General features: G+C 40.7%; 1 protein-coding gene across 3 annotated transcripts in view; it reads right to left on the bottom strand.

The window, feature by feature from the left end:
• SORCS2 (sortilin related VPS10 domain containing receptor 2) overlaps positions 1–14,948 on the bottom strand; it is an 810,911-nt gene that overhangs the window by 45,258 nt on the left and 750,705 nt on the right. For all 3 annotated transcript variants that reach the window (XM_034770959.1, XM_034770960.1, XM_034770962.1), the window contains 2 exons: positions 12,620–12,711; positions 11,005–11,112 (listed from right to left, as the gene is read on the bottom strand). In XM_034770959.1, coding sequence (XP_034626850.1) covers positions 11,005–11,112; positions 12,620–12,711 — 200 coding nt within the window. The remainder of the gene's footprint in view (positions 1–11,004; positions 11,113–12,619; positions 12,712–14,948) is intronic.

Here is a 14,948-nt window from a genome sequence, read left to right as displayed (position 1 = left end):
GGTGAAGAGGATGATACACCCATTGGAACCATCAGATCTGCCTCCGCCACATACTCTGATGGAGCCTGTTGGTTCTGGCTAGGGAAGGTGGTTACTGCGATTCCTGCATGGTGTCTAGTATATGGATTCCATAGTCCCAACTAAGGCCGATATGAGGAGATAATGAGCTGTGGGGGCCCTCAAAGCATTGGGTTTCAAAGGTCCCTTTGGTTGTCATGTCTGAGAGGAGGATGGCTCCAAGTTCTCCTAAAGGTTCTGTCCAGACTGGTCTCACTCAAAGGGGGCGCAGGCTCATTCAGAACATTAGATTACTCTGATGCAGAAGTCAGCTCTTGTTCTACTGGCAGTGCTGAAGGAAGAATGCTCTGACTTGTAGATGTAGTGGAGTTTCCTCTGATGGATTTCTCTAAATGGTTTCCTCTGTTGTACCGATTTCTCTGAGGAGGACCAGACCTGACAGAAGAGGGGGGAGGGATAGCTCAGTGGTTTGAGCATTGGCCTGCTAAATCCAAGGTTGTGAGTTCAATCCTTGAGGGGGCCACTTAGGGATCTGGGGCAAAATCAGTACTTGGTCTTGCTAGTGAAGGCAGGGGGCTGGACTCAATGACCTTTCAAGGTCCCTTCCAGTTCTAGGAGATAGGATATCTCCATTAATTTATTTATTATTTATAAGAGGGGATTGCAAGTACAGTAAGGCAAAAATACCCCTCGGGAAGTAAAGGTCTCAGTTCATCCCTGTGTGTGGGGAGTACGGGAGGTTGGTACAGATAGATCCCATGCATCAGAAGGCAGATCCATCATCGGCTGAAGTGGTACCATGGAAGGGAAGTGCAGCATGGTTCTCCCGGATGGAGCTGTTAAACATATCTTCACTGCTATAATGATCAACATCCACAAAAAACACCTTTCAAGATCCACAGGCCCTACACATGCCTATCACAACATGTGGTGTACCTCACCCAGTGCACTAAATGCACCAATAACAACTATATGGGTGAAACCAGATAATCACTACACTCCCGAATGAACTCACACAGGAAAATGATAAAACACAAAAACACCACATATATCACCTGTGGGTGAACACTTTTCACATCTGACCCATCAGTCCTCAGCCTCAAAGGAAACTTGCACAACACTTTCAAAAAATGAACCTGGGAGCTTAAATTCATAACTTTGCTAGACACTAAACATCATGGTCTTAATAAAGACACTGGATTTATTGCTTATGACAACAATCTGTAATCCACTACCCCCATTCTTGTCCTGGGACTCCAGGAGGGTTAAGGGCCACTTCATCTTGAATTGTCCTTTACAATACATGCCAACTACTTATGCTGATCTATATGATTGATCTTGTATTTAGCTGTGACACTCTAAGTACCTTTCCAGACCTGAAGAAGAGCTCTGTGTAGCTTGAAAGTTTGTCTCTCTGATCAATAGAAATTGGTCTGATTAAAGATATTACCTCACTTGCCCCATCTATCTATAAACTATTAAAACAGTGAAACTACTAGGACTTTAATACTATGTACTATCGATCGATAGATCGATCAATAGATCGATGTCCTGAAAGAACAAGGATCACTGTGAACACTGACGATTCTGACTCAGACAGTAAGTAGGTGACACTGTAATAAAATGTGGGTTCATAAATACAGATGCTACATTTATTAAGTAATCCACATAGATGTAACATGGGCAGTAGATCTTACTCCCTTCGGTGCCAAAATTACAGACCTCCACTATATGAATTAAAGGAGAATTTCTATTAGCTAACAGGAGTGACAGGACCTACAATATCTTCCCAGCAGGCCACCTTCTCAAAGGAGAAACATAGATGCAGATGGGGGCTGGTTTGATTCCATCTAGCTAAGATCAATGTTAGATAAAACACTGCACGCACATCACATGTTCAACCTTCCCCATGGTAAAGTATAACTCATCCTTGAGCTTCTGGGGTTCACATGTCCCAATCTGTAACAATCCATGGCTTCATATATTCAATAGAGGAAAACATGATCACCTATTAAAATAACCACATCCAGCCTTGGCGAGAGACATCATGGGCCAGATTTTCAAAACAGTTCAGCACCCAGTGGGCATCCACCCTACTGAGCTGCTTTCAAGATTTGACCCCATGAGTCCTGTTATCTATATCTATAATAAACTCCTAACACCAGAGTTAAACTAAAGGAGCATTCTCTAGAAGAAAGAAATGAGGACACACTCTAAATGGGATCCCAAGAAAGGCCAAAAATGAAGGATCTGATGTTGGTTATTACGAAACCAATCATAATCTAATTGCTCACGTGCAAAATATTTATGTTCAATAAAATCATATGAGGGAAAAATGGAATGGTGGAGACAGTGTAAGTGATGATTATAAGATAAATACCAAGATGATATTAATTCATTAGCTAGTAAAACATTCTACTTGATTAATTGGATTTCATTAGAAAGCCATCAAATCAATTCTGTAGTAACCATGAAAGATGGTGCCGACATAAATAATTTTTGAAAGAAATTCCAATTACCTTAGAAATTCATTTACTTATATTTGCTAGAATTTGGGATCCATAATTTTAAATTCAGTGTTCCAGTTGCCGTAACAACTTAATACATTTGTAGCAAGTTCATTTATGCGCACATCATTTTTTAATTTGATTGCATCATTTGGTGACTAAGACAGAATTAATGTAGTTTTTAAGTTAACTCATTTAAACTTTGTTCTTGAGGGATGCTGGCTATTTCTGTCTCTGATAAGGCTCGTAATCAGGGGGAACTAATTTAACAGGAATTAAATAGAATGACATTTTCTTACACTTATTTTCTCTACAGCAGAGACTCTACAGAAGAGACTCTTATTTCACATTAATAATAATACTATCACTTCTTTAGGACTTTCCATCTGAACTTGAACCACCTTATTGAAGCTATGTTATTTACTTAAATGTATACAAGCCCCTCAGAATACTCCTTAGTTACAGGGAAGTACTTATTTTGTTAGTTTACATAGTAGAAACAGAGGAACAGACTGGTTAAGGAACTTTCCTAAGCTTCCCTAGTAAATATGGGACAGAGCTCGGAAAAGGACCCATACTCCCATAGTTGTTATTCAATCACCTCACTTGGTTTCCTCTTGCGCTTCAGATTTCTGATTGAATCATAAGAAAAAACAACATTATATGCTGTGCTGATCATAAAACAGTCTCAAGTATTCAAAGCTTTTCCAAGGTTCGAAGGGAGTCTTCAGCGGGAGTTCGGCATTTAGTCTCCTTCAATAGACCCTTGAAAATCTGCGGATATCTGCTTTATATCCACAGAGGTCCGCGGACCATGTTTGCGGATTGTGGATCAGATGCAGATACAAATTTTGTATCTGTGCAGGGCTCTACCCGTCAAGTCCTATGAAACTCCCTGCCTAAATCACTTGCAAAATGGATAGCAAAGTCTTCATTTAAATGGATGCATCCATGGAAATAAATTATGCTGCAAAGTGTGATTAGGGATTTGCTCATGATAACAGGGCTTCCTTTCCTGCATTAAATATATTAGCTATGACTGGGACTGTCTGAGGACTTACTGTCTCAGAAAAAATGTGTTTTAAACTCTTTCATATTTCAGAAATTATTATTCTGGGGCTAATGCAATTTCAGATTCAGTATTTAACCAAATTTATGGCCAGCTTGACATATTTTACGATGGGTATGAAATCCCTTTTTGGGACTCCAAAATATAAGAGTAGAGAGATCACAGACTACATTCACTTAGAGTGTGGGTGTCACCATAATGTAGCCAACGCAACTACAGCAATATATGATCAAATGGATTAAAAGCCCAGTTAGGATTTAAATAAAACATGTAATTATTTTTATTTTAGATCAAGATTCCTAATTCCCAGCCCATCTCCACTGTTTGGTTGATATAGGAACTAGAAGGGGAATGTTGTCCTGAAACAGGAAATAGTACATCGTAGCATCACACGCTGAATTGATGCAGACTTGGATAATTGTGAAGAGTTCCACGTCACAAAGGAATAGCGACAGCCTGTAAGCAGCATATTGGGCCACTGCTACCACATGGGAAGGGCAATTGACCCATTAAGTATCCAAAACTGTGTCCCCTAAGTAGAGGCAGCAGTCACAAATCTAATCAGTTCCTCCAAATGTTTCTAATATGTAACCCACTAATATCACTGCTACCTTGTCTGGATCAAGCTTACACTAGCTTGTTTTCATCCAAGATCCTGCTTCCACTAGGGTCTATGAAAGCTGAGTTTAATGAAAGAGAGACAACTGAATATCAACTCTGATAGTACTGCAGTCCAAAGAGCTCACGACCTCCCTCAGCAGCCATATAATCATGCTAAAAATCAGGAGTGACAGGATGGAACCTTGCAAGACCCCAGCAAAGAACTCTGTAGGAAGATGAGCAGTTGCTGATATCTAACATCGTGGTGCTTCAATGCATGAAGGAATAGAATCCCTGTAAGGAAACTCCCTTCAGGAAATCCCTACATCTGGCCTGTGACGGGGTGTATCAACCCCTCCCTCATGGCTAAGGAGGCCAGGCCCCCTCGGCTCTGCTGGGCACGCTCCAATTGGGACCGGGTATAAGAAGCAGCAGGGCAGCTCAGTTTGGGCTGACTACCGGGGAGGAAAGAGGTGTGCTGCTGCCAGGAAGTGGAGGCCAACCAGAGATGAACTCCAATGCACAGGCTCGGGACGCCACAGAGAGGGGAGAGGCTGTGGAGACCCAGAGATGGCAAAGTGCAAAGTGTCAGGTAGGAAGTGACCCAGGGAAACTTGGTGGGGAAGCGGTTGTAGAACCAGAGACAGGCTCGGTGTGTTTAAATAGGATTACCGCCGAGCAGGTGGCAGCAGGGCCGGCTTTAGGCCAATTCCCCCGATTCCCTGGAATTGGGCCCCGTGGGTAAGAGGGCCCTGCGCCTTAGGCTCACCCGGCGGCAGTCCACTCTGGCGGCATTTCGGCAGTGGCGCGGGGTCTTCGGCGGCATTTTGGCGGCCGTGGGTCCTTCGGTGCCGCAGAAGACGTGGAGCGGACCCCCTGCCACTGAAGTGCCACCGAAGATCCGGACCATGGAATCGGACCCCGCAGGTCCTAAAGCCGGCCCTGGGTGGCAGTCAACCTCGCCACCGATGGGGCGCTGGTTTGGGACCTGGTGGAGAGGGTGGGCCAGCTCACTAGCACTATTGACTCTGGCCACTAGGCCACACCGCCCTGAGAGCAGGGGCCATATTATTGACTCTGATCACTAGGCTGCACTGCCCTGATAACCAGGGCCATATTACTGACTCTGGATGCTAGGCCACACTGCCCTGATCGCAAGAGTCGCATCACTGACTAAGGCCACAGGGGCACACAGCCCCATGACCGTGGATAATCCTATAGATGCTACTGCGGGACTGTAATGCACCCCGCCCACGTCCCAAAGGGTGGCGGGTGTATCAACCCCATGACCTGGCCCAACAAGTAGGTCCCGAAGTCCATGTGGCCGGCTCTATCAAAGATGCCACAGATACCAGGGCTATATTGCAATCCTAACTAAACTAGGCTTTGGGATACAATAATGTATATTGTTTATGTTATTTAAAAAAAAAACAGGTTTGAAACCTTCCCTATGTAAGCTGCTTACTTCTAAGAGAGTTGTCAGTATTTCACACACACATAAAATTCCTACTTTTTCCACTAAGTGGGGCCATTACTCAACTCAGTGCTAGCAAGTACAAGACAGACTTCCCCCCCCATGCAATATACTGTAAAGTATAACATTATGTAGTAGTAATTTTCACTTTTTAAGAGCTTAAGACAAAATAAAAATGACTGTATTGGAGTATGTGTTATTTTAAATAAACTTACTGTACTTATTTCATTTAATTCAGAAAAAAAAACCCTAACAAACCCTCACTGAATTAACAATAAATGCTGAAATGTGGCTCTTTACTTACAGAACTCTAATACAAGATAACTGCATACTGATTCCTACATGGCACAGGTTCTCTCCACAATACAGATACTTCACAGTGCTCAAAACTTCTAGCTACATCAAAAGTAGAACAGAGTGGAATGCATATCTTTTGTCATTTGCATGTATCTATTTTGAATATGGTTGAAGAGATGGTTTAATGTTTTAAGATTTAGATATAAAATACAGGTTCAAGTCACAGTCAAAGTTGGCTCAGTCCAACCCGTCCTCCCTAAGAAGAACTCTGTGTAACTCAAAAGCTTGTCTCTTTCACCAACATAAGTTGGTCCAAAAAAGATATTACCTCACCCACCTTGTCTCTCCAACCTCCTTAGGTAGATAAACAAAACACACTGGGTTTGTGATTGTTTCTTCCATTAAAGAACTATTCCTACCTTTGCTTTCAGTGGGGCATAGACTCGGGATCTTATTGGGTCCAATGATGCCTTTTCCTATAATGTTTATTGTGTATCTATCTTTTGGATGAAATCTTAAAAGCCGCGGGGGGAATCCTGACCCTATTTAATTCAATGGGACTTTTGCCACTAACTTCAATGGGGCCAGGATTTCGCCCTGGGATTGTATCTGCTCTGTGTATACCTACAAGATCCCATGACATTTTTTGAAGGAACATGCATTAGCCCTGGAAAGCTTGACCAAAATGTACCCTCCCCACACACACTGTTGCACACCCACCACTGGTTATTGCCCTCCTACACCAGAGGTGGTTACATCTCTTGTGATGTATGTAGAGTACATTGATCCTGCAGTCTTTACTTGGACAAAATTCCTATTGATGGTGGGGAGGAGGGAACAGACCCCCAAAACACAATTAGAATTTTGTCCAAGTGAGAGATGCAGAAGTAGTTCCCTAGTTTGTAATGTGCTTTGGGGATCCCTCCTAATGGAAGATACTATAATCAGTTTGCTATCAGTGCCATGATTATTACTATGTACCAATTTGTCTTGTCAGCAGAAAACTCAGCCTCTGTCTCATACCATGGAAGAGGTGGAAGATATTTTTCTACAGAAAAGTATACCAGTGGATGACATTTCTCAGAAGAAGCAAGTTACTGTAAAAATCAATCACTGACCCGAGAAGTGTGAGGTTTTAAAGGGAGGATCGGAGCTACTTACACTAAGGGTATGTCCACATGGCAATTGAAGGCATGATTGCAGCTTGTAGAGGCATACCTGTGCTAGCTTTAGTTTAGCTAGCACAGCTAAAAGTAGCAGTGAAGCCGCAGCAGTGCAGATTTCAGTGTGGACTGCACAGGCTTGCCCAGAACTCTGCGTACATACTCCTGATCCTAGCCCACTTCGATCTTCAGCCACACCAGCTAGATGAAAGTTAGTACAGGTTCACCTACCTGAGCTGCAATCACATCTCCAGTTGCACCGTAGCCATGCCCTTAGTCAGGAAGTATAACAGAACGTTTTTGACATGAAATCAAACAGGACAACAGTGGGCAGGCAAGGGCAGTCATGGGGGGAAAGGGGAAAATGTGTTAAGCATTAGGCAGGTGAGGTAAGCAAGTTGAAATAAATACAACTAGCAACACATTTTGCAGGTTTTCTTCCCTTTAATTCATACACAATTGGCGAATATGGTACAGTGTTTCCAATCTTGTAAGGACTAGAGGGTGGTAATCCTACTCACTTTGAATAGTAACTCACTCCACTTCCAGTGACTTCAATAGGACTGCTTGTGCAGTAAGGTGCTACTAAACTGCAGTACAAGTAGGAGAATCTGATCCCCAGTTCCACAGTTCAGAAGATAATGATGATAACTTTGCTCATGAATCTATGTATCTTAGATCAGAGCTATAGGTATCTTACATACTTTGGAGGGCCTATTTTTAACATGTTGCATGTTTTAGAGGATTTGCAGTGCCCCACACAGCCATTATGTACAGATTAAAACAAAAAAGTGGCATAATCTCATGGAAGTCCAAATGGTCATCATAGGCCCTTTATTCATTGGTTTTGTATGAACAAGTGGAAAATCTCTTGCAATCACTCTTGAATTGTTACAAAAATGTTTCAAATGAGAAATGTTAAATTAAGCAAGGTAAGCAATTCATGTTCAATAGTTTCCATCATATTTGCCATGGACCCTAAACCCAGAATGCTGTGTGTGGATCATCCCACAGAAAGTGCCAACAATTATTTTGATAAGAACTTAGATTAAGGTGATAGTATATCTCTACAGATCAAATGAGATAAAAAAAATCTATGAGAGATGCTGAAATAGAACATGCCAGGTTTTCCAAGGGCATGTTAGCCAAACAACTTCAGGCAAGTGTAAAAACTAAGAAATAACTGGCAAATGGAGGAGTTATTTCTACTCTCAGAAAGTGACAAACACAGGGGAAAAAAATCATTGTATTGGAATGAGTTACTGATTTAACAGAGAGATACACAAAATGCTAAGAAAGAAATAACTGAAGAAGCTTTCCATCATGTATATTAAATCAGAACCAGATGCAAGTGCCATATGAAATTATATTTGTATAATATTTTATATATATAATGTTTTATCATTTTGATTCCCAGTTGGATTAGCTATCTTTCTATTTTAGGGTTTTATATTGCTGCCCATAACCGCAGTATCTGAGTGCCTTTCATGTAAAATCAATAACAATAGCAAAGTTCCTAATGGACTTAATGGGATCTCTGGCTCTCCTTCCTTTTTTGGGGAAAAAACTCTACTTGGGGTGGTTTAATACTTGGGTTTATTTTGATGCAGGAAAGAGAGGGAGTTCAGTGGATGGAGGTGTCTATGTTAGGATTTAAGTGAAAATTTAAATATGGAGTTCCAGCTTCAATGTCCAATGATAGAGCAACATGGTGCCCCTTCTTACAAACACTTATAGAGGCTGGGACCAGCCTTCCAGTTCAGCATGTTCAGTCCCTGGAAGGCAGCATGTTCAGTCCCTGGAAGAGTGGCACTATGTGTCACTTCCCAGCATTCTCTCACATCATGTCAACTGGAACATTCGTATTAATTAGCTGTGGACAGAGCTGTGCTCAGGTCCTTGGAATATAGGATAAAACTGGATCTCTCCTAGAGGAAATCCCCTCATCACAAGCAAAGAAACAAAACTTTAATTCTGGGATGAATCACTAGTCCAATGCTCAGAAAGAAAGAACCAAGCTTGACTCTCAGATGCCAGCCTGACTTCATTGGATTGTTAGCTTAAAAAAATACATCTTTTGACTTGTAAACTAAGCAAATTAGATATGGAAATAATGAGAGAGGAACATGAAATCTCATGAGGAAATTTAGAGAGTCACTTTTCAAAATGGAACCACATTCCTGAAATCTTAAACTGTGTCATTACCTGTAAAATTTTATACCCAGGTATACCGATGCAAAAATAGTATCAGAGGGGTAGCCGTGTTAGTCTGAATCTGTAAAAAGCAACAGAGGGCCCTGTGGCACCTTTAAGACTAACAGAAGTATTGGAGCATAAGCTTTCGTGGGTGAATGCCCACTTCATCAGATGCAAGTGGGCATTCACCCACGAAAGCTTATGCTCCAATACTTCTGTTAGTCTTAAAGGTGCCACAGGATTCTCTGTTGCTTTTTACAGATGCAAAAATAGCTCACCATAGCAGCAACAGGCAGTTGTAGGAGATGGCTAAGTGGGAGACCCAAATTTAGATGGGGAGTGAGTCTTCTCCTATGTAGGTTTTTAAGAGACTGGGCACTTTCAAAATTTCCAAGAGTAAGGCAGGCATAGTAACTCCCTCAACATCCCTCTGACAGGCCCAGTGGTTTGTACACAGCTTGGTAGCAGCAGTTAACAAGACAAGAAGCCATGATCTCATCCTTCACCATTGACAGAAGGAAGAAAAGTTGGGAAAGGAGAAAAATCCCTTTTTAAAGGAAGATTTAACATAGAACGCTTCAATTTCCTTCCAGACCAGAAAGTACAACAAGAAATCATAAGAGTTGCTTTTGGGGGCAGAAAGAAAGTGAGATGACAACAGGCCAAATTCATCTCTGACGCTTTCAACAGGGTGAATCTGCTCCAATTACAGTGGGTCCAATTTGCTTCTGTGCTGCTGTCCCTTTATGCCACTCTGGTGGTGAGAAGGGATGTTAAAGGGGGTGGAAACAGCTCCAGGGAGTAGCTGGTGTGTCGATGGGCTCACCTGTCAGTGAAGAGCTGCTGACACAGCAATGCAGCAGCTCCATTTCCAGCCCCTGGCATCGGACGTATGTCAGGAACACACTGTATTCAGGCCAATCTCTACATTTCAGGGCCCTTAAGTGTTTGGGGCTGTGCCAGTCCCAAAACCGCTCCCAAATATGTGTAAATGGGGTTTAAGTTTCCTTTCCCCACCTATTCCTCCAATCCACACAAGGACAGAGGCACTGATTGGGTAGCTGTTTCGTAGGCTCAGATGGTTTAATAATATTAGAATTTGGGACCATAGTGGGAAAGTGCATATACAAAACCAAACTTCGTGGCTCAGGCCCATATTTATTTTAAATTCTATTAATAGGATCCATCACAAAAACTACAGAGAAGTGGGGAGAATGTGTATTTTTTTACAGGATGTTTGGTTACACATAATTTATTACAATGCTAGGTTACTAGGACAACAGCATATTGGTTTATACTGTGAAGACAATTTCTATAACAGAAAAAGCAAGAAACCTATTATTATTGAATAACACCTTAGAGTCTGCAGAAAACAGGGGGGAAATAATATGAAAGAACAGTTTTCAGATATCCATTTATGCCCATAATTTTCCACTGTTCCAGGTCATGACTTTAAAAACAGAATATAAAACACAATGCTTCATATTTACATTTGAAATATTTGATTCGGATCATTTTAAGGACAGGCTGCTTGTTAGTGCTGTTCAGACCTGGTCATGGTGAAAGCCCACACGATTGCAAGACACTGAAGCCCCAGATGAGGGGACTACTCACCTGTTTAAAGTTAAGCCCATGATTAAGTGCATTGCTGAAGGGTAGCCTAAATAAACAGAAACTTACGTCATGACTAATGTCTCGTCTCCAGGTTCACTGAGTAGCCCATCTACGAAGACTGACGTACTGGTGAAATTATGTGTACTCCATGTCTGACCTTCATCTATGCTGAACCTTTAAAGAGAGAAATGTCTTCCATTCATTGCAGCTCTTTAATAAATATCATAATTATTGTATTATGTTGGATAAAATCTCATGAGCATTGTACCATAGGCCTCATGATCACCAACACACAGTTGCAAAAACTGGGAATTCTTTGCCTACTTAATGTAGTAAATTAAATGTGACTCCTCCCTCACTAACATGATCTGGGGCTCAGCATCTCCATTAAAGATGTGTATTAAACTGGCAGCATTGCTGGATGTCCTCAGTCAGGCCAGCACTAAGGTTTGTCACTGCATGATCTTGCTAGATGCCCACAGCTTGTTAAGTGATTTCATTTTACCCAGTTTTATTTTTGCCACAGTTTTCTGCCTATAAAATCTAAACTTGACAAACAGAATTTAGTGAAATAGGATTAAGCAAAACTGCTTAGTTACTTCACAAATTCAGTCATGTGGTCAAGTGGTTTCTAAAGGACACTATTGTGCATGTCTTATCAATTCTTGTATGTAACTGGCTTCGAATTAAAACAAAACAAATTAATGTGCTGATCATGTCTTTTTTCCCCAAAATGGTTGAACACATTAACAAGCAAACATATATATATATATATATATATATATATATATAAAAGAGAGAGAATGTGTGTGTGTGTGTGTGTGTGTGTGTGTGTGTGTGTGTGAGAGAGAGAGAGAGAGAGAGAGAGAGAGAGAGAGAGAGAGAAATTAGTGTGAGGCTCTGCTATTTCCTTCCCAAAAAGAAAAGAAAACAGAAATAATCTCCCTCTAAATGATAAAAAACAAGAAATCTCTTTGCTTTCCCTATATTTAACCCTAATTCCTCATATACACTCTCCCCAGACAACTGATCACAAACGTGGCTCATATACGTGTGATTGTCATTATGTAAAATTGAAGCATTGATCACTTGCATTCAGTACATATACATTACTCTTTGCATAATTCTAGAGATGATAGCTCTGCACGCTATTCCAAAATTCCGATATGGACAACTGTACACTGCTTACCTAAATGCATTCTGTAGCTATATGTTTACTCCCTACCACAACCTGCAGGGCAATGTTAGTGTATGCTGTTAAAATAGTTACTGGATTTTAGTGGTGGATTAAGTGACCTCTGTGTATAGATTCATAGATCCATAGATTCTAGGGCTGGAAGGGACCTCGAGAGGTCATCGAGTCCAGTCCCCTGCCCTCATGGCAGGACCTATAGTTTGTACTGCAGTCCACTTTAGGAAGCTTTTGAATGAACAGGGCCATACTGATGCAAAACAAGTGTTATTATTAATGATGTAGCAAACTACTTTACCAACAACTCCACTGGGAATGCTTTAATAAAATGTCCACCTGCATTTTGTTGGTTTAACGAATGTTAAATTAAAGTGGCTCCACCTGGATTTCTTACACAAACTTATTAAAAAGCTCATTACTGATTAATTCTGAAATACGTTTGAGGTCTTAAATATGTAATAACCCTACTATAACTGACTGCAGCATTACTTGAGTATTTTCAGAGGGATAGAAGTGTCTTTGATGGCCACAATGACTCCACCATGGTCCAGATACAAGATGTGATGTTCTTCTTCAAAGACCTAGAAACCAGATAAAAAGACCAAGCAGATGTCTGGGTTGGAAAAAATAAAATGCAGTATCAAAACATTATTAAAATACTTGTCAATGTATGGCTTTCTAACAGTCTGCTTTGTTAAATAAATTCAAAAGTACATAATAATTAGTTTTATTCCTACATTGTACACAGTTATTAAAGACTGGTTCTACCATGTGGATCAAGTTCTCTAGATTGTGAAGGAAAATAAATTTATGCTGGTGAACTGGGAAATGTTCAGGTTCAAATCACAGTCAAATAAAAATGCCTGTAGGTGATCTCAGCCCAGACTTGTGCTTCTAAGAATATGCATTCTTCATTCTTTCCCACTATATATCTCTTTGTGACCTATCATCTTACTTAAGGTATTTGTCATATTCTATATGTCTTGCAAAATGGCATGCCTTGAAGTGTAATGCTAAGAAAAACAGGAAAGTTATTTCTGTCTGTGAGATTCTAACACATTCTTCAAAATGTACAGAACACGATGTAAATTGGTATGAGTTATATTTTCAGGATAGAGAAGCTATTATTAATACTTAGTTTGTCTAACTATAGACTCTGTGCAGTTTAACAACGAGGTCACTTTGTGACTTTTGAATGGTCTAAAAAGTCAGGACATATGTGATACTGGCTTGGTGACACAAGCGACGAATCATAACCAAGATTTGAGGATAAATGTAGGATTCTTCCCTCTCTTTTCCACAGCTCAACGCTTTGCACAAAAATCTCTCTGGTGGAAGTCCTGAATCTCAATATTGTTGATATTCATAAACTATTGAAATTGCAGCCAAACAACAAAAGGAAAATAAGAGTACAGTGATTACCATTACAAAGGCGAGATTTATCAAGTTAGTATACAATGGTATCTGAGATACACAGTTATTTTCTATTTTAAGCATAGGGAAATATTAGCTATCTCACACACTATTGTGGGACAGCTGTTGGTCAGTGCAGACTTTTCAATAGCAACCTATATGAACAATACCTAGGCTTAATGGAGACTATATACCAGGACAATGAAAATAATGCTTTGAAAGTCCAGAGCCAAAATAACTGATGAAAGCATGAGGAAGGAAAAGGAAAAAAAGGCAAAAGCTTAATCTGAATCACTGGAAGCACTAAATAAATAAATATCTTTTCCTTTCTACATCGGAGATTTGTCATAAGAAAGTGTCTGCTTGCTTCAGATGTCTGTCAAACTTCATTTAACACAGCAGCATGAGATAAAGTGATCATTAATGCACACTCCTTGAAAATTAATACACATACTTTCTACCCCTTATACAACTTGACAAAGAAAAGTGAACGAGACATTTGCTTATGTTGCCTTTGAGAATGAGAAAATACTGACAATGCTAAAAGCTTCTCTTTACTCATTTTGAAGCCATATCAGTGATAAAGAAAACCCTTCGCTCCCCCAAGCACATTTATATTCATTCCAAGAAATGAGGAAGCATTAATAAAGCAGGAAGACCGCACCTAGAAGCTTGGCTGCATGTCTTTCTCTCACCTAATAAGAACATATTTAAAAGGAATCCTGTAGTTTCAAGAATCACTTTGGCTGTCTTCCATTTACAGACCAGCACCAGATATGAGAAATTTATAGTCCTGTCTGCTTATTACATACAGCTGCATATTTTAGAGAATTCAGTAATGGATAAACACTAATTTTAGATGCACTTCAAAAAGATCGGATCAGATGTAATCAGATAAGCAATGTTTGGATTCCTCTCCAAACTTTCTCTGAACTTTTGCTCAAATAAAAAAAAATGGTTACTAACCTTTCGGAACTGTTGTTCTTTGAGATGTGTTGCTCATGTCCATTCCATTGTAGGTGTGTGTGCTCGTCCCATGAACCAGTGCTGGAAGTTTTTCTCTCAGTAGTATCTATAGAGGACCGGCTCTGGCGCCCTCTGGAATGGTGCACGTATGTGCTGGTACAAGAGGCGCCAGCGGCTCTCCCCTCCCTCAGATCCTTCTTGCCAGAACTCCGACAGAGGGGAAGGAGGGTGGGTCGTGGAATGGAAATGAGCAACACATCTTGAAGAACAACAGTTATGAAAGATTAATAACCGTTTTTTCTTCTTTGAGTGATTGCTCATGTCCATTCTATTTTAAGTGACTCCCAAGCAGTACCCGAAGTGGGTAGGAGTTCATAGATGTGTTGATTGCAACACAGCTCTGCCAAATCTAGCGTGATCTCTGGCCTGGTGGGTGATG

This window comes from Trachemys scripta, chromosome 5, assembly GCF_013100865.1.
Source record: "Trachemys scripta elegans isolate TJP31775 chromosome 5, CAS_Tse_1.0, whole genome shotgun sequence".
NCBI classification, from domain to species: Eukaryota; Metazoa; Chordata; order Testudines; family Emydidae; genus Trachemys; species Trachemys scripta.
Note: the sequence above shows the minus strand (reverse complement) of the source record. Positions and strands in the feature narration are given on the sequence as shown.